Source organism: Opisthocomus hoazin, chromosome Z, assembly GCF_030867145.1.
Source record: "Opisthocomus hoazin isolate bOpiHoa1 chromosome Z, bOpiHoa1.hap1, whole genome shotgun sequence".
Lineage (NCBI taxonomy): Eukaryota > Metazoa > Chordata > Aves > Opisthocomiformes > Opisthocomidae > Opisthocomus > Opisthocomus hoazin.
The window spans coordinates 56,834,408-56,858,222 of NC_134454.1; the positions used below are offsets into that span (position 1 = coordinate 56,834,408).

Genomic DNA, 23,815 nt, shown 5'->3' on the forward strand with positions numbered 1-23,815 from the left:
TTTATCGAGAGGAGATCACTGATTATTTGTTGTTTGGATAGGTCTGCAGTTATACAAAGAGCTAAGGTAACAGAGAGGGGACTCGGTCATTTAGATACCTCACAAAGTATGAACAGAAAGTCAGGCTTTGTCCTGCTGATCTGCCTACATTTTACAGTCTTCAGCTTATGCACAAGCAACAGAGATCTCGTGATCCGAATGCACTGACTTGTAGGAATAGAACTCTGACCTTCAGCAGTCCCATCCTATGCACTGAGCAGAACAGTACTTATTCCAGCCTGCAAAATGTATAAATCTCAGGCAAGGCTGCAGTTCTGTTCTTACACATTGAATATGTAAAATCAAAAGCTAATGCTATATGAGGATGCATAAACCAGATCAAATCTCAGATGAGTAGCAGCTTCAAAGGTCAGAGATGTGCTAGCCTGAACTCAGCATAATTTTTGGATCAGTGTTAGTTAATTAATAATCTTACACATTATTTAAACTCAAATCATCAGCAAGTGCTGCATATATATCCAAGTTTTCAGAGCGGTAGAACTGACAACACACTACCAAGCAGCAAGCTCAAGATTCCGTAACTACCCATTCTTCCCTTGAGGAATACTTAGCTAATAATTATCCTTTATGCAAACAGAGTAATGCCTGACTGAAGACTTTCATTCACTCCAACGTGTAAAACCAGAGCTGAACACTCCTGTCAAACAGCTATCCAGGTAAGGAAACTGCCTCCCTTCCCATACCTCTGAACTCGGGTTTTAGGTGTTCTTTGTCTGTTTTCAGAAGTGCAAAACTGACTCTTTTCAGTTATCTTATATACTAGTATTGCTTTTGAAGTTCTGTCATTAGCCTGTCATTATTTCTTCATAATATTGCTTATAAGGTAGATACTAGGCAAAGATTTGCAAAACACGTAGTCAGCTGCAATTGGTATGGAAGTAATCTTTCCTGCAAACTCTGGTCTAAGCATTCAAGACCAGCCATTTGACTAGTTTTTGTTTGTACTTCAGAAAAGTGGCCTATATGAAGCTCTACTGGTTCTCAAAGTATTTAATTATTATTAAAACTGAGCATTTTCTTAGTGATTAAATATGAAAGAGAGTTTCCAAAATATTGTCCTTACTGCATGTAGTAAACCCAGGGAAGGCAACAGAAAAAAACATAAGAATGGGGTATCAATTTGTTTTTCTCTACAACAGCTTAATGTGACTAAACAAAGTCTAGCAAAACCACTGGGCAAAAAACAGAACTTAGTGTTTAGCTGTGTGACTGATGACCACGGTCTTGCAAAGCTGTCTTGAAAGCTATTTTTTAGAAAAGAGACTTTAACTTTGGACCAGCTACCTTTCCAAAAGTAAGAAGTCTGATTTTTAGGAATGTTTTTTGACCCCACAGAAAATGTCTTTTTAGTGGTCATGTCCTAGGACTCTCCAGAACAATAATGCTATCTTGCCTTCAAGTGCATGCCAATATTTTGACCAGCACGTTCTGGAACCGCTGAACAAAACCAGCCCCTGGAGAACCAATGAAACTACTTGATCATTTACTTCCAAGGTCTGATCATTCTCAAGGATGATCTGATGGGCCAGCTGCAAAAACAGCTGCTGGATGATGAGGGGACTGGAGCATCTCTCCTGCAAGGAAAGGCTGAGGGAGCTGGGCTTGTTTAGCCTGGAGAAGGCTGAGAGGGGACCTAATAAATGCTTATAAATATCTTAAGGGTGGGTGTCAAGAGGATGGGGCGAGACTCGTTTCAGTGGTGCCCAGTGACAGGACAAGGGGCAATGGGCACAGACTGAGGCACAGGAAGTTCCAGCTGAACATGAGGAAGAACATCTTCACTCTGAGGGTGACGGAGCACTGGAACAGGCTGCCCAGGGAGGTTGTGGAGTCTGCTTCTCTGGAGATATTCAAGACCCGCCTGGACAAGGTCCTGTGCAGCCTGCTTTGGCAGGGGGGTTGGACTACATGATCCTCAGAGGTCCCTTCCAACCTCTACCATTCTGTGATTCTGTGATGACTCTCTGAATTCTATAGTAACCTCCTCATCACCTCTGGGACCGTTACATGTCAGTGACTCATCTCACTCAATGCGACACTGGATTGAGAATCTTTGGGAAAATTTTAATTGAATCACAGCTGCTGGTGAATGCAAGCATTTCAAAAAGAGTCTAACTTGCCTTGGAAAACCTAGATCAATTTACAGCAGACGTAAATTGGAGATTTTAATTAGAAATACACAAATTTAAAAGATTGTTTGACTCTCAACTCCTTAGCATAACAGTGTTAATGTGTAGAGAACTTAGACTAATGTTCTGGCTTTCCTGACTCATACAGACCAAGAAACTGTAATATTTTTTCCTTTTTCACTTCTGGACTAGTGTAACATTGAAACTCAACAGGAAAATGCTTTGAAGCCACAATATTTTGCCCAGATACAGAAAAAAAATTACTGAGCCCATGAAGTTTGTCATGATTTTCCAAACAAGCACTGTGATGTTCTTTGCCTATAGCCTGAAAGCTTGCTAGCTCAGTGTTTAAATAAATTGTTTTGGTTGCTGGCACCTTGCTTAAGTTTGCTTCCAAGTACATCTAGGTCCTGGTGCTCTAAAGCTGAAAATGCAACAGCTTATGTAAGACAGAGAGAAACATTCATTTCACTTGTTCTGTTTTGTCACTTGGTCCTTCCTAAAAATCAAAGGTTATGTCAACATTTCTAAGTAATTCTGCACAACAAAAGCAGTTTAATAAATCAAAGCAGTAGGTTCCGAAGCAGTACTGTATTCTATCATATGCATTTCAGAGGATTTTATTTCAGACTAGTTAGGTCCCACAGCCTAAATGTCTTCATCACATCTGTTCAAATCTGTCCAAAGAACTAATTGCTGGCTCAGGTTTTTATGCCACCATAAAGGGTCAGAGTGCAATGGGCACTTTCCTGTGAAAAAAATCTAGTTTGCAAGCACAAAACGCCTCAAAGGCTAACCAGGGATTTTTTTCAAAACTATATTAACGCTCAACACCAGGAACAGTAACGTAGTCATAGCCATTAGAGACCAAGAGAGGTTTCTTACAGGCAGAAAATGTTGCTGATACGAATGATGAGTAACATGAACAGTTTAACTCAACACCTAGAAGTGTTTTTAATCAAATGCTTGGCTAAACTGATGCCTCCTATGTTTTTCTGTGATTTATGCAACGAAAAAACAATGACATTTCAGATGATAAATATAAACCCTGCTCTACCCACATTAGTTTTTAGATGATTTTTCATAGTTCAAACATAGAGAAAATTGCAAGCATCACTTGGTTGAAACTGTATTAAGGGTTCTATTCTAACTTACACTTGTAATCACCATTTCAGCAAGAGTGAGCAATTCTAGTATATAGAGTTGTGATACACTGACTTCTGTCCCAAATACAGCATTTAAGAGATCTCCTTAGCACAGAGAGGCAGGCTCACCCTGCCTACTCCCTCTTGGACTTTCTAGAGATATAGCTTCAGATTTTCTGGTGGAAAACCAGGATGGGGAGACAAAAGGATGCATCAGAACCGTTTTTTTGGGTTGTGCTATTTCACAAAGAACAACCCATCCAGCCAGAATGATTACATGTGTACCAGCAGAAACTGCTTGCCAAGCAATCTGCAAAGAGAAATCCCACTGAGCAAGTTGTGATGAACGTTTCCTCTCCTGCAGAGAGATTTTGTCAGGTCAGTGGCACGGTAAAAAAGACAGCAAGAAAGGTGGGACTAAAGCCAGTTAGGAAAGTCAGCAATTTGTTTGGCTTCAATGGTTGTTTGCTTTGTTTCTCTTTTCACAAGAAACCTGAGTCACTGCATTTAACTCGAAAAAATGAGTGGTTCATACAGTGGTTCTGCTCAAGCAGGGAAAAAAAGAAAAGCTTTTTGCTTTTGCTCATATTGTCAAGGGCAAGTTCAAAAAACTTAACTGTGAAGATTCCAAACAACAAAACACAATTAACAATAACTAAGGCTAATTTTCGTTGTAATGACATGGATGATACGTATGTATATGAATGTGCACCCAAGTCACTGTCGCTTGTATTAAACAGTTCAGAATGTTCCGATGCCAAAGTCAAATGCAATGGATAGACATGTTCTGTGCTATATGCTATTTCACCTGTGCATCCCTGCTAAGAATAGCTATTTCAGCAAGTGATGGGAAGCCTTCACTTGAATAAAATGCAAATACTATGTTCTGTGAAGCCCTGGAGGGTGAGGGGGAGCCTGAAATAGGGGTTGTCCCTTTTCATATAAACTACTTGGTATGGGCTGAGTTGAAAATAGGTCAGTTTGGCAAACCAGTAGAAGAATCTATTTACTGACACCCCTAGGACTCCTGCATATTGCTCGAGTATTACCACTGTGGAAGGATGGTGTTGTATCTCAGTGTCAGAATCAGAAGGCCAGAGTCTACTCACGTGCACAGTAGACAGATCTGCTCTCCACCCTCCTGTCTTGGGAGATGGCAAGAGCATTGGATGCTCCCAGCTCCCTGCCAGGTTGCACAAATGTACAGGGGATAGCACGCAGCCATGGTGGAATCCCATTTTCTAGATGAAGCAATTAAGTTATTACTGAGCTACAGGCACCACAGCCTAAGAATTCTTGGTGTTACATAGCTGAAAAATGTTTTTCTGGTAACAAATCCTGCTTGACCAACCTGATCTCCTTCTACGACCAGGTGACCCGCCTAGTGGATGAAGGAAAGGCTGTGGATGTCATCTCCTTGGACTTTAGTAAGGCCTTTGACACTGTTCCCCACAGTATCCTCCTGGAGAAACTAGCTGGTTTGGATGGGTGTATTCTTCACTGGATAACGAACCGGCTAAATGGCCAAGCCCAGAGAGTGGTGGTGAATGGAGTTAAATCCAGCTGGCAGCCAGTCACAAGTGGTGTTCCCCAGGGCTCAGTTTTGGGTCCGGTCTTGTTTAACATCTTTATCAATGATCTGGATGAGGGGACTGAGTGCTCCCTCAGTAAGTTTGCAGGTGACACCAAGCTGGGCAGGAGTGTCAATGTGCTTGAGGGTAGGAAGGCTCTGCAGAGGGATCTGGACAGACTGCATCGATGGGCCAAGGCCAACTGTATGAGGTGCAACAAGGCCATGTGCCAGGTCCTGCACTTGGGTCACAGCAACCCCAGCAACGCTGCAGGCTTGGGGAGGAGTGGCTGGAAGGCTGCCTGGCAGAAAAGGACCTTGGGGTGTTGGTCGACAGCCGGCTGAACATGAGCCAGCAGTGTGCCCAGGTGGCCAAGAAGGCCAACGGCATCCTGGCTTCTATCAGGAACAGTGTGGCCAGCAGGAGTAGGGAGGTGATCGTCCCCCTGTACTGGGCACTGGTGAGGCGGCGCCTCGAGTACTGTGTTCAGTTTTGGGCCCCTCACTACAAGGACATTGAGGTGCTGGAGCATGTCCAGAGAAGGGCAACAAGGCTGGTGAGGGGTCTAGAGAACCGAGTCTTATGACGAGCGGCTGAAGGAAGATAAGGCTGTTTAGCCTGGAGCAGAGGAGGCTGATGGGGGGACCTTATTGCTCTCTACAACTGCCTGCAAGGAGGTTGTAGCGAGGCAGGTATTGGTCTCTTCTCCCAAGTAACTGGCGATAGGACAAAAGGCAATGGCCTCAAGTTGCGTCAGGGGAGGTTTATATAGGATATTAGGAAAAATTTCTTTACTGAAAGAGTGGTCAGACATTGGAACAGGCTTCCCAGGGAGGTGGTTGAGTCACCATCCCTGAAGGTGTTTAAAAAACGTGTAGATGTGGCACTTCAGGATATGGTTTAGTAGGCATGGTGGTGTTGGGCACATGGTTGTACTTGATGATCTCAGAGGTCTTTTCCAACCTATAATTCTATGAACTTCCCTTCCATTATTTAGTGTGGCTTTACCATGTTCTAAAAGCAACAATTAAACTCCAAAAATTAACAGTTTCTGGAAACGAGTAACATCTCGTTTTAGAGCTGAGTGTTTTACAGCTAGCATGTTCATTTGACATGGATTCTGAAAATGTATCTAGCACAATAAACAGTTATTTACAGGAAGGAAACCCTTATTTTCACAACAGAAAATAATTTAAGAAAATGACCTTGTGTCAGCATTTGGCTGTGTTTAACTTGAATGTATTTATTTCACCAGGAAGGTTTTTTTGACCTTTGTCTAAAATGCACCAAAACTGCGGAAAAGATACATGCTTTATCATACTTTTTCAGTTGGCTTTTACAAAAGGATACTATTCTGATCATCCAGTAAGGCAGTACAGCCGAGATATATTACTAACTTATTACGTTCCAAGAGTCTTTTGTATTAAAAACTATTATCATCCCCCAGCAAGCTGCACAAACAACGCATTTGTGTGAAATTTAATAGAGGGTTTTTTTGTACATTCAAATTTATTGGTAAGTGAATTGTGTGAGTTTAGAGAGAGGCAGAGCAACTGTACAATTAAATAAACGAGCCTAGTGTATAGAAGCCAATGCAATCTTTTTTATGTAGCTTATCAATAGCACTCACTGGGCACTGAATTACCCACGAGCTTTTAAGCATGTAGAACAAGGGCACTGTGTTTATTTCTTGGCTGTCCGAATTCACTTGGCTGTTAAGAAGTGGGTGGCATTCAAATAGGACTTGCTGCACTCACACACCAGCCTCTCATTTTCTGAACGAATTTAGGTAAGACAGGAAGTATTGGTTTTTGCATGTTAAAAATGAGCGTCTTTATTACAGTTGTTACCATTCTGTGTTTGGTAAATGCTAATCTTATGCTCCTAAGTATTTCTCTTGGTATTGTAAGTTCTTTTATATTTTCTCTCACCTTTGCATTCTAACAAAGACTAAATCCCACCTCTTTCCTGTCCAAGCAGATCTTGCCTAGCATAACCATGCAGAGTCTGAAGTAAATTTGGTCTTACTGAGAATAAACAGCCATCAGTCTTTCTAAATAATTACATTAAATTGCAATTAGTTTTCCCTTACGATGGAAATAAAACTTACTTACAAACATAAAGAAACTTATACAGTGGGAGCTAAAAACCATTTAGTGTAACTGGGATGGAGAGAAATCCACTGATTTTTTAAAACCTATTTAGACTACTATGCAGGTCATTTTCAATTTGGACAATCAGTCCACACATCTCTAACAATAATGTCTTTTCTGCCTATTACTAAATTATGAATTACATACCTGTTACATACACTTAAACATCCTGTTCCATGTTGTGGTTAAACTTTGCCTTAGACATCACGCTGTGTCATTGAAAATAATACCTGAGAACTTGTTTAAGACTTTTGCACTAGTTACAGATACACATTGTCTTACTGTTTTCAATTTGCTGGCAAAAGGTATTTGTTAAAGTCTTGAAAATAATTTCTAAGCTGGCTAGAGAGAAGACTTCACAATAAGCCACTCTCTATTTGGAGTGCTACAGATTGAAAGCTTACAGGCTGTTGGTAATCTATTATTTTGCTTATCAATTATGGTTTCAATTGGACTCATAAGCCCTTTGTTTTTTCTCAGCTTGGAATTCTACACGTTAAATGAGTGTTATCAAACATTAACAAATCAAAAAACTCTTCTTAAAAAAAAGTATGAAATTTACACAGAGAATGATAACTTCTGTCATTACAGTCTAAACTTACTATTAATTGCTAAAATCATCAAAATATACCAACAGAGTACGTGTCAGTGAGTCTACTTCAAGTTCTGGGAAACTGATGGGTATGGCTTCTGTCTCTAGACACTGAAAGAGGAATGAAACAGCTTTTATTTGCAGTGAGACAAGCTTTGACATTATATTGCAATGTCACATCTGGCAACAGAAAGCTTTGTTGCAGAGGTCCTGGCTGTTTTTGACACTGGGAGAGCCTGGGCTTGAGAAGTTCTTCTGTACTAGAGATTCTGCATACTGTTGCACTAGCACATACTCTCTTCTTCTAGGTCAGTATGAATCATTCCTTATTTCCCCCTACTTATATATGGGCATCCACTCTTGGAAGCCTCTTCTTTCTTTCCACTGCAAACCAGAAGACAAGATTTGCCACTTGGCATAGTCTGACATTTTCCACCTTCCTGCTCCTCTTCCTATTTCTAAACTGTTTAAGGTAGGGCACTTGCATGTGATACTGTTTTGCCTCTCAGTCATGTCCCCACCTAGCCTCAAATGATTTATGAATGCACTAAGATAGTTTCAACTTCATTTGACAATTGAGCAAAAATGCAGAGATTGAGTTTAGTGAGAACTGTTGTATTCTTAAAGGCAAGAGACACCAAAAGCACTTCCATCTGCAGAATACAAATTTTACCAGTCTTTATGTACCAGAAAACTGACATGCAGGAGAACCACAGAAAACGTTACCGTGTTTGTTCTGCTGCCCACAGAATTATTTGTTAGATATTATTCCCTGGAGAGCAAAGCTAGCGTAACTATGGGTTTAAACCTGAAAAAACTGGTACGTAGCACTCTTCTGAGATGGGAACAGATTCCACAATGGTGCATGGTCCATATGTTGCCAAAGTTGTATTTGTGATGAGATCCTTATTAATTAATGGAAGCTGCACATCAAAACAATCTACAATTCAACAGATTCATGTTGAGTAGCTGCTTCTAAGAGTCCATCAATGGTATGTGTACAAATTTTTGCATGAGACTAAATTGTTGCTCTCCAGAAAACTTTGCTTTACAAGTTCTACTAGGGAAATTTTTCTCCTGTGCACTGAGGACAGCTGTAGTGACAAATCATTATATCACATGAGTTCCACAGCAATGACTACAAGACGTACTGTTAGAAAGACCATAGTCCACCTCACTAGTATATGTTTATTTCACACCATCTGATCACAGAGACCTCTATGATGGAGCATCTGGAAAAGCTGATGGAAATATTTGTTGCACAAAGGAATTACTAGTTTAGCTTCATTTTTCTTTAGTAAAACGAACTGGATTCAATCGAACATACTCTTCAATATCTACAAGAAAGGGCTCGAGCTGCAGATTTATTTCTTAGCGTTATATGTCACTGGAGCCCTCTGGTGGTGGTCTTGTTGGTATGATGCTTCCTTAAAACCACCACCGGTGACAAAGTTCTAGCATTAAGCATCTGTGCCAAAAATAACTTCATTAATTAAAAACTAACAGCAGTGTTCTTCACATTGCAGGAACACATACATGAAGTAAACAGTGGGACAATGGAAAGACCACTCGAAGCTACCAGGATGGAAAAGAGCACCTCTTCCTGTTTTCTCATGGAAAGAAAGACTCATGTCAGGATTGATAGGAAAGAAGTCATGCTAGCTAAGCTGAGCAAGAGCTGCTCCTGCACCCCAAAGAAGCTGAAGAACTTTGTCATGGACTTCCTTCCTGTTTTACGATGGCTTCCCAAGTACCAGTGCAAAGAGTACATTTGGGGGGATGTTATGTCTGGGTTAGTGATTGGGATCATTTTGGTGCCCCAAGCAATCGCATACTCGCTGCTGGCAGGTCTGAAGCCCATTTATAGTCTGTACACATCATTCTTTGCCAACATCATCTATTTCTTAATGGGCACATCGCGTCATGTCTCAGTTGGCATTTTCAGCTTGATAAGCTTAATGGTAGGACAAGTTGTGGACCGAGAACTTCTCTTGGCTGGCTTTGACTTGAGTGATGATGCCCCACCAGCCTTGGGTGATGGCTCTCTGCATAATGACAGTCAGTCCAACACAACTGCCTTCAACCTTACAATAGCAGGGATGAATGCTGAGTGTGGAAAAGAATGTTACGCTATTGGCATTGCTACAGCCTTGACATTCGTTGCTGGAGTGTATCAGGTAAGTGATTGCTAATATCCAAAGGCGAGGTATGAAGTTCCTAAAGCTTCTTTGCATGACATATGGTTTGGTATGGCTCTCTTTCAATGAGACATCCAGCATCAGTTCACTTCAATGACCTTGGACTGTTTTCTCCAGGAAGCCTAACTGTAGGCAATTCAAAGAAAGCATGAGGTAGACAGTTTTCTTAGCTACTAGCAAGCACAGGTAAAACAAGAGTCTTCTGCAAGATCGTTAACATTTTTCTGATACTGTACTGTCTCTTAGCCCTGCTGCTTTCAAGGGACCATTAATCCAATACAGACCTTACCACGAGGGAAGCCCCCAGATAGCTCTATACTTCAACAATGCAGAAATAATTCTGTTTCCTTAGATACTTTAATAAAGGTGCAGACCCACTCACCTACTTCTACACAGGTTCGGAACGTGCTGCTCAGTGTTTTGCTAGTGGGTACTATGTTCTACCAAACTGCTGTCCAAAGATGATTCAGAAGCAGAAATGAGAAGAAGGGAAATAGATTGATGAACCTACTTTTCAGACAGGGGCTGTGCTGGACACATTGAGACTCACCAACGTGCTGCCTGTCACAAGGGTATCAACAGAACATAGAAGAAAGCATGATGAACATATTTACCTATTAATTGCATACACATATGAATTAAGAAAGAGCTAACCATCTTCCTGTTTACTAAGAAATTTCAGGTCACATTTATGAACAAAAAAATGCCCTTGTGAATCTATATTTTCCAAAGCCATCAAAGGAAGGAGAAGCAACTAGTTGAGGAGAGTATCCTGCAATCTGGGAAAGTTCGTGAGCTCTTCTGCCACTTCTGACCTCAGGCATGCCACAAAGGCTGCCTGTGCTCCACTTTCTGTTCACAGGGCTAAAATTAAAAGCTGTTTAATACAACAGTGCCACTAAAGTAGAGATCTTAGCTGTTGTCATTCAAATTCTATTTACAAAGCAATGGCCGTAAGTTTAAACTTTATGCACTTTAAGACAGGCCAAAACAAAATTTGCTTTGATATAACAGAAGCATTTTTGGATCCACTGCTCTTTTGCATAGGAAATAAAATTCAGACAAGCCACTTCTGTGGAGTCACTTCAGACCAATGTCTGACTGACCCTGTCTCAAACTTCTCATTCACCTCTTGGGTTTGTAGTATCCCACAACAGTAAAAGCAACCACATGTTTTAAAAGAAGACTGGAAACATCAAAGGATAATTACTGTTTTAAGATTCAGGCAGCCAAATGCTATCCGCCTTCATCTAGTTCTCTCCCATCTGTATTTAATTATTTGCAGCACCATTCAAGGCTCATCGTTTTTTTTCTGTGTCTCCTCAGGTTCTAATGGGAATCTTTCGTCTGGGTTTCGTATCTATGTACCTATCTGAGTCTGTACTAGATGGCTTTGCAACTGGTGCTTCCTTAACCATTTTAACAGCTCAAGTGAAGTATCTGATTGGAATAAAAATCCCACGTAGCCAAGGGCATGGGATGCTTGTTATTACCTGGATTAACATTTTCCGGAACATTTCTGAGGCTAACCTTTGTGATGTTATCACAAGTGCCATTTGTATCATGGTGCTGGTCACTGCTAAGGAACTGGGAGATCGGTATAAACATAAGCTGAAATTTCCTTTTCCCACAGAGCTGGTAGTTATTGTTGTGGCAACACTGGTGTCACACTACGGGAAGTTAAATGAAGTGTATGCGTCCAGTGTTTCTGGAGCTATTCCAACAGGATTTATTCCCCCCAAGGTACCACATTTCAACTTAATGCTCCGAGTCGCTGTAGATGCTTTGCCTCTTGCCATAGTCAGCTTTGTCTTCACTGTATCCCTTTCTGAAATGTGTGCAAAGAAATATGCTTACACCATTCGAGCCAATCAGGAAATGTTTGCTGTGGGCTTCTGCAACATCATTCCTTCTTTCTTCCACTCTTTTGCAACTAGCGCAGCTCTGGCAAAAACACTCGTCAAAACATCTACAGGCTGCCAGACTCAAGTCTCTGGAGTAATTAGTGCAATGGTGGTTTTGCTGGTGCTGCTCTTCTTGGCACCTCTCTTCTACTCCTTGCAGAAGTGTGTCCTGGCTTGTATCATCATTGTCAGCCTCCGAGGAGCCCTGAGGAAGTTCCGAGATGTGCCAGCACGGTACCATGTGAATAAGGTGGACACACTTGTTTGGGTCGTTACCATGTTTGCTTCTGCCTTGATCAGCACAGAAATAGGGCTGTTGGTTGGCATTGTTTTCTCCATGTTATGCATCATTGTTCGGACACAGCGGCCACGGACAGCCCTGCTTGGTCAGATCCCAGACACCACCTTTTATGAGGATGACTTAGAATATGAAAATCTCTCTTCCATTGCAAAGGTCAAAATATTCCGTTTTGAGGCCCCACTTTACTATGCAAATAGAAACTACTTCCTAAAGTCTCTGTATAGATTGACTAACTTAGACCCTAACCTAGAAGCTGCTAGAAGAAAGAAATACGAGAAGAAGGAAAAGCAGCATCGGAAAAAGGGAGATCACTCAACTGCTAATGGATTGGGCATTGGAGAAACCACTCTTCAACTAGTTCCTAAGCAAGTCAATTTCCAGGCCCTTGTTGTAGATTGCTCTTCCATCTCATTTTTGGACACCACTGGAGTTAATACTCTAAAGGAAATCCTGAAAGACTACAAGGACTTAAACATTTCTGTTCTCCTGGCTTGCTGCAATCCCTCAGTGACAGACTCTCTGAAAAGAGGAGGTTACTTTGGGAATGATTTTGGAAGTATGCAGGAAATGCTGTTCTACAGTATACATAACGCTGTGCAGTTTGCAAAAGACCAAAAGCTTCCAGCAGATTGCTCTGTTTAACCCTGTGTCTTCAAGCTCCTGTGCAGCCTGCTGTAGGTGACCCTGCTTCAGCAGGGGGGTTGGACTAGATGACCCACAGAGCTCCCTTCCAATCCCTACCAGTCTGATTCTGTGATTCTCTGATGATTCACTACAAAACTGACAGATGGGGAGGGGCAGCTGACAATAATTAAATTATCAGACACACAGTTGGCTGTGTACAGTAATGGGCCTCGAAGCCATTCTCCGCTGAAGAGCTCTGCTGTTTGTCAGACGCCACATTGAACAGCCACTGGGGATGCAATCCAGGATCAAGATGGAACGGATTGGATTATTACCTGCATCTTCACTTTAAAATGCAGGTCATGTGCAATGTATCTGGAATTGACTTCTCCCTTGTGCCATGATCATGTGTGACCCAACATATACGTCATGAGACTGTTGTGCTGGAAGGTCTGCCCAGTGTTAGCTGACTCTCCCAGAGGTTTAATGATTGATTTGTGTTAAGAGGGCTAAGCCATTTCCATGAAAATGCAATCAATCTAGTATCTTGGACACATGGTGGTTTAAATTCTGGCTTGCAAGGCCCTGCCCCTTCCCTCGTTCTATGTGTGCTCCTAAACAACTCTATTAGCATACAAATAAAATGTGTAAAATATTGTGGAATGTACCATCTCTCTCCACCTTGATTACACAGAATTAATGACAGAACCTGCCACAGGAGAAGAAACCATGATCCATCACAGGTTCCTCTCAAAACCATCATTTCCAAAAATTACTGATGGAGTCACCTGTGTTACTTGTTTCCATCTGGGGCAATTAATTACTGCAGGTTATGATACCCTTAACGATGCTGGAAGAAATATGATGCACAACATTGCAACCAGTGAAAGGATAAACGAGGTTCAGAAAAATGAATGGTTTTAACTGGCAGTCATAGTTACCCAAGTAGTTGTACCATCCTGTAAAAATAAGCTGCCTCTGGTGGGCAGATGCAACTCTAAATCCGGGAAACATAAGGATGATCAAACATAAAACCTCAGAACTGTGACGCAGCACAGCAAGTTCTTCCTACAGCTGCCTGCCTGGGTGCAAAGAGAAACTGGAGAAAAGAGGGTAGGGTGGGAAGGTAAATCTGTGATCTGCCTAGAAGGGGAGTGATGGGTCAGCCAGAACTGCCTGTCTGGTCTTCTCTGATGCAATGCTAAACAAGCTTTGCAGTAGGAGACTTGGGCCAAACAGAGGGAGCAATGCTTTCTAAATTGTGTATCCCCATACGCTGGAGAAAACCCACCACTGTTTGTACATACTACAGATTTTCTGGGGTTTTTTTCCTCCTATCATATTATCCTTTGATTTGAGGTCCACAAAACCATGTTTTCCAGGGCTGGAGTTTTCTATAATAATTTGCATTAACTGCTGTTCTTTCTGCTTTGTGTCAAATGATACCCCCAGAGTCAGTTACATTGTTACATATGCATGTTCTCTCCTTACAAATAAGCACAGATTTAGAGTTTCACTGTAACACAGTTAGTACTCCAGTGTTCTGGCCCATGGCATTGGCAGGATAACCTCTCTTCATACTCAAGCTTATAATTACAGACACCTAAGCTCTCCTCATTCATGGCTGGTCCACACACAGCACCAAGCACGGAAGAAAATTCTGTCACATCTGCGCCTCTTACAATTATCAGACTCTAGAAATAGGTTCCATGTATGCAGAAGCCATTCACTGCTGTGCCATTATATAATAAAAGCCAGGTCAACACATCATGTGACTTTGTTATTTCAACTTTTCAGGTCACTAACGAAAGAACACTCAAACTGAGGTTCTCCAGGTGTCCCAAAGCCTGCCTGGCTCTCAAGAACAAATATTTTGTTAAAACAAAAGCAGTGCATTCCCATGAGACAGAATAAAAAATGTCTTCACAGGGACTGAGAACAGCAAAATATTAGGTAAATGATTCAATGCTGACATTTTCATACACTCCTTATAAACAAGTGTTATCAGCTGCACACTGTTAGTACTGCCAGAGCTGCAAAACCTGACAGAAATGTCTGTAGAGAGATTGACCATTGGAAGCATTTTCTTGCCATAAAACAATTTCATTACATTATTCTTTAAATTGCTGACTTTGTACGACTAGCTTCTTTCTGTCATAAAAGCCAACGGGCAGAGCACAAGGACAAAGTATTGCTTTGTGTCTGCTTTTGTTTGTAACCTTTCTTTGATAAGGCAATCTCTCTTTTAAGGTCCTGCCAGGGCTTAGCATGAGCAAGTGGGTTTACAGGAATTACTGCCAGACAGTATCAATACAGATACTCTTCTGCTGTTGTGCCAAAGCAAGCTGTCATTGAAAGTCAACTATAATTGTTTCAGTATGAAAGAACACACATCCTAGCAATCTAAATTTCTTTTATCTTTATGGGTCAAGCTACCAGTCTAGAACTTAAAGGAAAAAATGCAAAAATACTCTTAGCTCTGGATGAATCTCATTTTAAAAGAGAAAAATGAAAGAGAGATTCTAATGGAAGTGTGTCTCTGGAGAAGAATGAAGAGAGGCTGCCCTTCTCTTACCAGCAGGCTGAGAAATTAAGTCAGAAGTCTCTTTTTCATCTTATTTACGGTAAGAATGGCACCAAAGGATACCTAAGCAAAGAAACTTGGCTATGCATAAAATGGGGGGGGGGTAAGCTTTAAGACTTTTACTAGGAAGAAACTATCGACCAGAAGAAACCACAAGAACAACTTTCTGTTTCAGTTTCACTGGCAGAGCTGGCTCACAATCAAGTTGTGTTGGACAACGTCAACTACAGCAGGGAAACAGCTTTCAGTGCTATGATGTAGGGATGCTGGAAGACTGTAAATTATCTCTAAGGAGTATGTAAAAGGTAACTAAAAAAGCCTTTTTTCTGGCATGTTTATGTTTGCTATACTGTGTTATACCAAGATTAAGCATATGAAGATTGAAAACGTTAAAAACTGCTGATTCTGTTCTCTCCTATTCTACCAGGAATTAGGTACCGTGACTTGGAGAGGAACTGGGGATGGGCTTGTAATTCCAACTAGGTTAATACTAATGTTGAAATAAAATCATTATCTGTCTTTTAGGAAATGTTATATCCATCATGTAGATGGACTATATTTTTGTTCACTGTGGTGCCTTGTACAAATCATGTATCCAACAAACTTTAGTACTGCTACATAAGAACAGGAAAGGATTCTTAACTTGTACTGTGTGAGTCCCATGGAGCTGGGCAAAGAGGTGGGAATCTCCACCACAAACTCTCCTGTTGACTAATGCAGCATGGCCAGAATGTGTGGTCCAAGTGTCAAAGTGGTTGTATTTTGGCACTGGTAACTAACAACCAGGGAACTGTCCAGTCTATGAGACACCTCGGGTTCCCCCAGAACTATGACTATTCCTGTGTCACATGACCTAGAGAAAAACATGTGCTTTTGGTTGGAAAATAAAACTAGCAGTTCTTCAAAAGCAGTCTGCCTTGTGGTATCCTTTCACGGGTGGTGAAATAACAGGATAACTTGGAATAAAGAAAAAGTTAAGAGGTGGGTTTGCTGTCCTACAAAAGGGTTAAAACACAGGGACTGGCACTGGCACTGGGGGATTAGAAGACATAATGAGAAAGATCATTAGAGAGGTGAGAAGGGGAAGGTGGCAGTCTCTTATGTGAGCATATCTGCTTCTTGGGAGGAACATTTATGGCACCTTTTTACAGATGGTACAACTGCGAGTAAACGCAATGCCTGAATCTGTTTGCCTTCCACAGTGGTGGTATCTCCTAGTCAGTCCTCTGTTTCCTGTAAGTGCTCTTCTTCAGTCAAGAACCTACTACCACCTTCCAAGAAGTCTTCTCTACTCACCAACCCCATGACATAACACAGTTTTGCTGTTAAAGGGTTCTCACTTAAAACCTCTCTATGTCCTTCTGGACATCATTGGCTCAGGAAGACAACTGCACGTGCACAGAATTCAGCATCAGCACTGAACTCCTCCTGCTCAGACTTGCATTCTTTCCCCTGTTGCTTCTTTCAATTCCAATGTTTGCAAGCTCCACACTCTCTTCCTTCCCAAACCGTTGCTGCCACTCAGACCACCGATTGTCTTTCCACAACTTAAATGTCTTCTTGTCTTCAACAAACGTGCATTTTTGCAACATAAGCAGTTTTAGCTTGGTTCTAAACAGTAGTGAAGTTTCTAATTTCTACATCTCAAAGCTAGACTAAATACAGAGACTAGTGGGTTAGAATCCTACCCTTGAGGCTTCTTGTTTGACTGCTAAGTTTCCATGCTCCTAGAATTTTGATTGTTTCAAGGACTATGGCCCACCTTGAAGGACTCAGTGCCTCACTCCCTACAAAGGCTGAGCAGAATCCATGACAGACACCTCCCTTTCCCTCAATCATTTGTAAAGCCCAAGCCAAAATGTGGCACAGCTAAGACAGGCTGCCAGGAGGGATTCTGGCCTCTGAGTGTAGCTGTGGCTACTTTCTTTTCAAAGGTAGTCACTGATTATTCTGTAAGTCAGTTGGTTACAGAAACCTGAAAGACTCCAGCCATTTCCCAGGAGAAACCTCTGAGATCTAAGTCAGGGACTTCAGTGGTGGTGAGCAGTGAGAGTTTTCCCTGCCCTTGTTGAAGCTGGGTCACTGCAAGAGTGAGTACAAAACCCACAGCCCAGTAAGAGAGGCAGACACAGCATAGGAAAGGGTGTTCACTGGGAAGCTTCCACAGGGAAAAACGGGAGGGAGGAGCTGTGTTACCTGCTATATTCACAGATGGACTAACACACAGAGGTAGCTCTGGGGTACTAATTCGTGTGCGGGACCTTCGAACACCTTCCCAAACCAAACTACATACACAAACACACCCCAATACCTAGGAAGAAAACTTCTCCTGTTCCTAACGTACACTCTGAAACCCACTACCCCTCTGCTCACAACCCATTCCAGAGTCTAAGCTCTCCTCCCCCTTCTTGCTTCTCCAAACTTACATCTGGTAAATTCCCATCCTCCTGTGTCTGGGACAGCAGATGCAGCAATGATGTGGATTGTAAATGTGCTCAGCTCAGCAACAGCCTGAGCCAGGCAGAACTTCCAGAGCTATTACAACTTTTGATGGGGTTTTTATGGTTTGTCTGTCCTCACAGACCAGTCACTCCTGTTCTAGGCATCTGTATTTCATTCTTTCCACTGGGCATATTGGTATGAGTGTGTTTAAACTGAGTTACATGGGACTTGAAAGGCATGGAATTCCGACGTTGTCCTCCTGAAGTCTGACATGTATTTCCCTACAACTAGAAATGTACAGGTGGGTTCAGGATGAAAAAAAAGAAACTCCCAAGTTAAGTGGAAGGAAGATAGAAGTAGTAATAAAATAGTGGTAGCTTTCATTTGGACCTCTCAGTAAGTCAGGCTTGTTTTAATCTTCGTGGGACTCTTTTTGTTGTATCATGTCTCCTAAATTAAAAGACAGAAAAGTAAGCCATCCTTCTAGTGTCGCAGCACTGTTCTTAGAATGGCTAGTGGTCAGCAAAACACGTAACAGGATGGGTTAGAAGTCTTGTTTGGGACAGTATTGCCACCTGAAATGCTTTGGTAAGGAACAGACTGAATTTATGTCCATCACCATATTCCACACCATCCCTACCTTTTACCAAGGACTGATCTAACTTGAAAACTGAGCATAACACCGTGACCTGAATATTAAAACCAGACCTATAGCCAGGGGGAGCTCTAGGTACACATGTGGATAGCCAGGATGTGGACCGGAACTGAACTCTCAAAGTCTGGCTTCCTCCCAGTAGTTCTTCTCAGTACTGAGTAGTTGCTGGTGTTACTGCAGTAAGATCAAACTCTGCTGGACTTGAAGGAATGGCAGTGATAACACCCAGTACGAGTCTTGAAAACAGTCATAACGACCATTGACTGGAATCCAGCTGACAGCTCTTTCCATAACACTGGGGCATAGACGCCCTGACCGCAAAGCAGAACTCTTCCTTGCTTAAGGAACCATTGGAGACTCCTCTAGAGCTCTCTCTTCAAGGTTGTGCCAAGCAGTATTTTAGAAAGGATGCACCTAGCTAAAAAAAGCTGCACTAGAACCTGGTAGACACAGTGGTCCATGAAACCCATTTCTGCTAGCCTGAGGCCTCCCTGGAGGTTATGGTACAACTGGGAATCAAAATGCTGAGGCCTCGACACGGCAGCAGGGGAGACAGGGAACAACTGTAACATATGACCTGACATGGTCTGGGGAAAACCTGACCAGTGTGCCCACAAGAATCTTCAGATGAAAGGAAACCTTAAACTGCTCCTTAACTTGCTGCCAGGATGTAATGCATGCAGGTTAGCCCCATCTTTTTCAATACAAGCTCTCTCTTTCTTAATCTCATACACCCCCAAATTGATTACCCTCCATTGGCCCTTACCTGACTTCCCAGGAAGCAAAGACATGCCCAGCTTGCAATTACACTAAGGTAAATAAAAAAGTGAGCTCCTGTTGAACACTTTGATGTGTTGCATTTTTCCGGATTTTGACTTGAGGTGTTTGCTTACCTGAGAGCAACTAATTCCAGTAACCAGTGAATCCGAACTTGTTCAATGCCACCATGGGGAACAGAAGAAATGTAGGCAAGGTTCATCTCTTGGTCTTTGCTCAGGTCAAATAGGTCAGCACGACTGTGCGGTGAAGGAGGGCTTCAGGAAAGGAGGGACAAAAAAGAAACAACACATTGTAACATTAACTAGCAGTTCCACTGGGTATCCAAAGATTCCTATGCCAAGTCCCTAAGCCACCCGCAAGATCGTCCCTGGCATGAAGAGCAGTGCTCTAACATGTGATGAAAGCAAAATGGAGTGGAAGGTTATTTGGGTCTACCTGGCTACACATGTAGTTTGGCAAAGCGGAACACCACTTGGGTGCATCTCACTGCCATGCTCAAAGTAAAGTATTACAAGCAGTCATTGCTGCACAGACAGCAATCTTAGGCAGCAGTTGCCTTGAAGAAGCCATACAACGGTGGTCATCTTGCCTCTGAGTAACTCATGACAAGGCAGCTCAGTGTCTTTTAGGCTTTGGAGTGGAAGTCAGACTTGCTGAGGTCTGTAGTAAGACAAATACGGGCTTGATCTTCCTGTTGAATTCCATGCACTGACATCAACTCTTGCTCTGCTGTGGAAGCTACACTTGTTAGGAGCAGAGTTGGACCCTCAGAGCCTTCACATTTTTCGGCCATGTTCAACTCACCCCTATGCACAAGGAAGCACAGGAGTGAGTTGAGTGGCTTGAGGTTTCTATGCTTGATGCTGCAAGCAGTTCAACCTGCGCACAGCTATACAGCAACGATCGTGTCAACATGACTTTGGTGTCTACTTATTCCACTGAAATTAACAAAACACAGGGGCAAATCTCTGCTGCCTCTATCTCCACAAGGCAAATAGCTGCAAGATGGGAGAGAGATCTCACCACCACCCTCCACAAGTCAGAAACTTAGAATGCTGCCCAGTTCACTGGGTTTGGACATCCTCAGAGACTCTCATTAAGCCCCCCGGTAACGACCTAATTCTGAGTGCTAAAGCATTTGTATTACAATAAAGATAAAACAATGTTGTCCCCAAGGTTTGGTAAAATACTTGCACGTCTTCACGTTGCAAAGAGAAATGACTTGTGCTCTAACTACACAGTGTATATTAACCACATAAGTGAAAAACTAATATAGTTTATGCTTTGCCTACTGTGGTCTGTCTCCTCTGATGGGTGGATCAGCTCTGCGCTGATTGTAGCTATGTTGGGAAGAGTCATACTGTCATCCTCTCCTCCTCTGTCCCCCTCCACATATTCATCCCACCTCCAAGGACCCCAGTGAATGAACATGCTACTGTACAACCAACCAGACACAAAGGGGGAAAAGCCAGACCTCACCTGGACAAGAACTTCATGCAACTTTTGTCCTACCTAGGACACTATCTGTTATCCAGCCTCCTGCATCCTTATCCAAAAGTGCAAGTCTTGGCACAGATTACATCCTTGTAGCGCCCCATGCAAATCAGCCAGCACATGTGACCGCCCTGCGCAACTTCACCAGCACAAAAGGCACTTAAAAATCACCTCCCTGAGACTGCTTCCAGTCACACAAGTAAGACTGAGCAGTTACCAATTCCGTTCTTACTAAAAATGTATCAGCCATGTGGGTCTCTTTAATTGTAATTAAAGAATTTAGTAACTCTTACTAAGTGGATACGGACAACGTTAACTGCTGGTTTTTGAAGGAGTGCTTTACTGCTGCTCTGAGATTCAAACCCGCTTCAGTTCAGGCAGCGGCAAAGATGGAAGTCGAGGCATAAAGCATTCACGTATTTCTGCCTAGTCCGCACTGAATCAACACTCTGAAATTCACACTCTCCTAGAGGGAAATCGAGGAGAAAACACGACGAGATACAAGAGCAAGCTGGCAGAACAGTGGGTTTCGTTATCCCACAAAACTTGAAGGCTGTTCGACCCCCGCTAGCTCAGCAAGACCGGGCTTTCTCTGAGAAGCAAAGCACTACCGGGATATGCAGCGGTGCAGCTGGGCTTTACGCAGGCTCCCACCCATCCTCCCGACTTAGATCGACCGGACTCACCGGCCACGCCAGGCAGACAGCGCACACTTAAAGTCTTGCACAAAGAACAAACTCCCAGATCTAACAGGCAAGGAAGCTTTGCCTGGGCCTATTTAGGGGCCGTGACAGTGGAAACACTGACAAGGAAAGGGAGTGAGCATCAACACCCGGGCTGCGCCGGGGGAGAGGGAGGGCTTCACGAGTTCGGGGGCCCTGGAGGCAAGGGAGCAAGTCAGAGAGGGGACGTCGACCGGCCCCATCTTGTGATCCGCTTTGCTTACATCAACTGGCCGCGTCCCACGGGCAGTTCCACGCAGGGAACAGGCGGCAGGCTGAGCCGCAGAGGTCAGCAGCAAGGTGCCGGGCCCTCCGACCCCGCAGCAGCGCGCCCGCAGACGCCGGGGTTCCCCCAGACCGGCCGCGTCCCGGCAGCCTGCGGATCCTTGGCCCGGGGGGGGGGGGGCCGGAGGCAGCCGGCGGTCCGCGGCCCACCGCCGGGCTGCGCCCGCTTACCAGAAGCCAGTGCTCCTCCAAAAGCGCTCCAGGGGCCCCTCGGCCCGCCGCACGTCCATGTGCACCACGTACGCCGCGGAGCCCGCGCCCAGCTGCACCACCAGCCACAGCAGCGGCCCCATGGCGGCACGACGAGCCCAGCCCGGCCCCGCCGAGCCGAGCCGAGCCGAGCCGAGCCGAGCCGAGCCGAGCCGAGCCAAGCCGAGCCACGCCGGCGCCCGCGACCGACGCGGCAGGGAGGTGGCGCCCGGCGCGGGCGCGCCGAGGGGCACACAAGTATGGCGGCCGGCGGCGGGTTCCGCGGTCGGCGTATGCGGCTGGCTTGAGGAGGCGCGGCTCGGGGAGCGGCGTCTCCGGCTGAAGCCCGGGCGCCTGGTCGCTTGTTGTTGTTGTTGTTGTTGTTGTTCTGGCGTCGCGCGCGAGCGGGCGGTACTTCCGCGAAGGTGTTGCGCGGCGCGCGGCCGCTGCTGCGCTTCCCCTCGGCGCCGCGCGAGGGGAGCGTTGCTCTTCCCAGAGGTTCCGGCCTGGTGCTCTGCGTCGGCGAACCTGGCAGCAGGGGGCGCTGGCGTGGGGTCGTGCGGGTGCGCGGAGCGGCCGTCACAGCGGGGACGCGGCAGCAGGACCGAGGCGAGGTCCGTTTTCTCAGTCTGAGCGTATTTAATGATCTCAAAATGGCAAAGAGCTTTAAATGCTTAGGATGTGTTGGAGGGGGTCCAGAGGAGGGCCACGAAGATGATCTGAGGGCTGGAGCACCTCTCCTATGAGGAGAGGCTGAGGGAGTTGGGGCTGTTCTGCCGGAGAAGAGAAGGCTCCGTGGGGACCTTATAGCAGCCTTCCAGTACCTGAAGGGGGTCTGCAGGAAGGATGGAGAGGGGCTTTTCACAAGGGTGTGTAGTGATAGGACAACGGGGAACAGCTCTAAATTAAAAGAGGACAGATTCAGATTAGATATTAGGAAGAAATTCTTCACCCTGAGGGTGGTGAAACACTGGAACAGGTTGCCCAGAGAAGCTGTGGCTGCCCCCTCCCTGGCAGTGTTCAAGGCCAGGTTGGATGGAGCTCTGAGCAACCTGGTCTAGTGGAAGATGTCCCTGCTCATGGCAGGGGGGTTGGAACCAGACGATCTTTAAGGTCCCTTCCAACCCTTACCATGCTATGATTCTATGATCCTTCTTTTTAACGTGTTGTGCTGCCCTCAGGAATCTCATCAAGCTTTCCTTGCTCAAAGAAAAATGTGGGGAACTGGGCACATCCCCAGACACCGCGGTAGCGTCTCGTTCTGTGTTCATTAGTTCTGATGAGCTGGGTGGATGGGGTAGTCCGGCCTGATTTCCAGTAGAGGCTTTGGATTTATCAGGGAAATTCATGGCACCTCTAACGGGGCCCACCAGGGGAGCTGCAGAGACCTGCCAGGCAAAAAGAGCTGGCCTGCAGAGGATCTCCAGCAAGCGAAAGAAGGGGCAACTGTGTTCGTGGAAACCAAGGCTACCAGTCCTAGCGGAGCAACCAAAATTTGCCCCCCCAAAAGCTCTGGTATTCCAGCCGCTTTCACCAGAGCTCTCCCTGAAGCAGATATGCACTCCTCATCTCGAGAATATTGTAACTAGGAGAAGACTCCGCACAAGGAAGTTTATGCAGTGTGTAATCCTGCTTGAGCCAGGAGGTTCCCTGTCTCAAAGGAGCGGCAAACTGAGACCCATCTCTAAGAAAATGCAAAGTGGTTTGGTTCTAATTGCTGATACGTTATTCCTCTGTTTGCAGCTTCATGTGCATCTTGAGGCCTCCAGTCCCTGTGGGGCTTGCAAGCCTACAAGGCTCACAGCCAAAATTCAGGCACCAGTATCACATCCCGGAGGCTCATGTAGGAACAGCGATCTGACGTTATGACTTGACTCTGGCAAGGGGGATTTCCCTGAATTCCCCAGGGCTGCTCATGCTGTGGCTCAGTTCTAGTATTTCAGCACCTTAGAAGGACAGCAAGGCCCAAGCTGAGCACTAGTGAGAT

General features: G+C 44.3%; 2 protein-coding genes across 4 annotated transcripts in view; one reads left to right on the forward strand and one right to left on the reverse strand.

Moving 5' to 3' along the window:
* The window catches only part of IDUA (alpha-L-iduronidase), a 54,976-nt gene extending 32,792 nt beyond the window's left edge, over positions 1–22,184 (reverse strand). For both annotated transcript variants that reach the window (XR_012761851.1, XM_075410552.1), the window contains exons 1-2: positions 21,811–22,184; positions 19,252–19,392 (exon numbers count right to left, since the gene is read on the reverse strand). Coding sequence is in view for 1 of the 2 variants with exons in the window: in XM_075410552.1 (XP_075266667.1) it covers positions 19,252–19,392; positions 21,811–21,932 (263 nt within the window). In the remaining variant the exon portion in view is untranslated. The remainder of the gene's footprint in view (positions 1–19,251; positions 19,393–21,810) is intronic.
* On the forward strand, positions 663–15,526 carry SLC26A1 (solute carrier family 26 member 1). 2 transcript variants are annotated; one of them, XM_075410550.1, is made up of 3 exons: positions 663–716; positions 9,177–9,827; positions 11,175–15,526. In XM_075410550.1, the coding sequence occupies exons 2-3, from the start codon at positions 9,207–9,209 to the stop codon at positions 12,693–12,695; spliced, it is 2,142 nt and encodes a 713-aa protein (XP_075266665.1). In that variant the 5' UTR covers positions 663–716; positions 9,177–9,206; the 3' UTR covers positions 12,696–15,526. The 2 variants fall into 2 exon arrangements, with proteins under 2 accessions (XP_075266665.1, XP_009937363.1); XM_009939061.2 differs by lacking the exon at positions 663–716 and adding an exon at positions 6,628–6,694.
* Positions 22,185–23,815: the final 1,631 nt, after the last annotated feature.

Bases quoted from the DNA above. Each gene is read 5' to 3' on its own strand.
- SLC26A1 (XM_075410550.1), top strand. From the start codon at position 9,207: ATGGAAAGACCACTCGAAGCTACCAGGATGGAAAAGAGCACCTCTTCC. The intron at 9,828-11,174 runs GTAAGTGATTGC...GTGTCTCCTCAG, and splicing joins TCGTTGCTGGAGTGTATCAG to GTTCTAATGGGAATCTTTCG.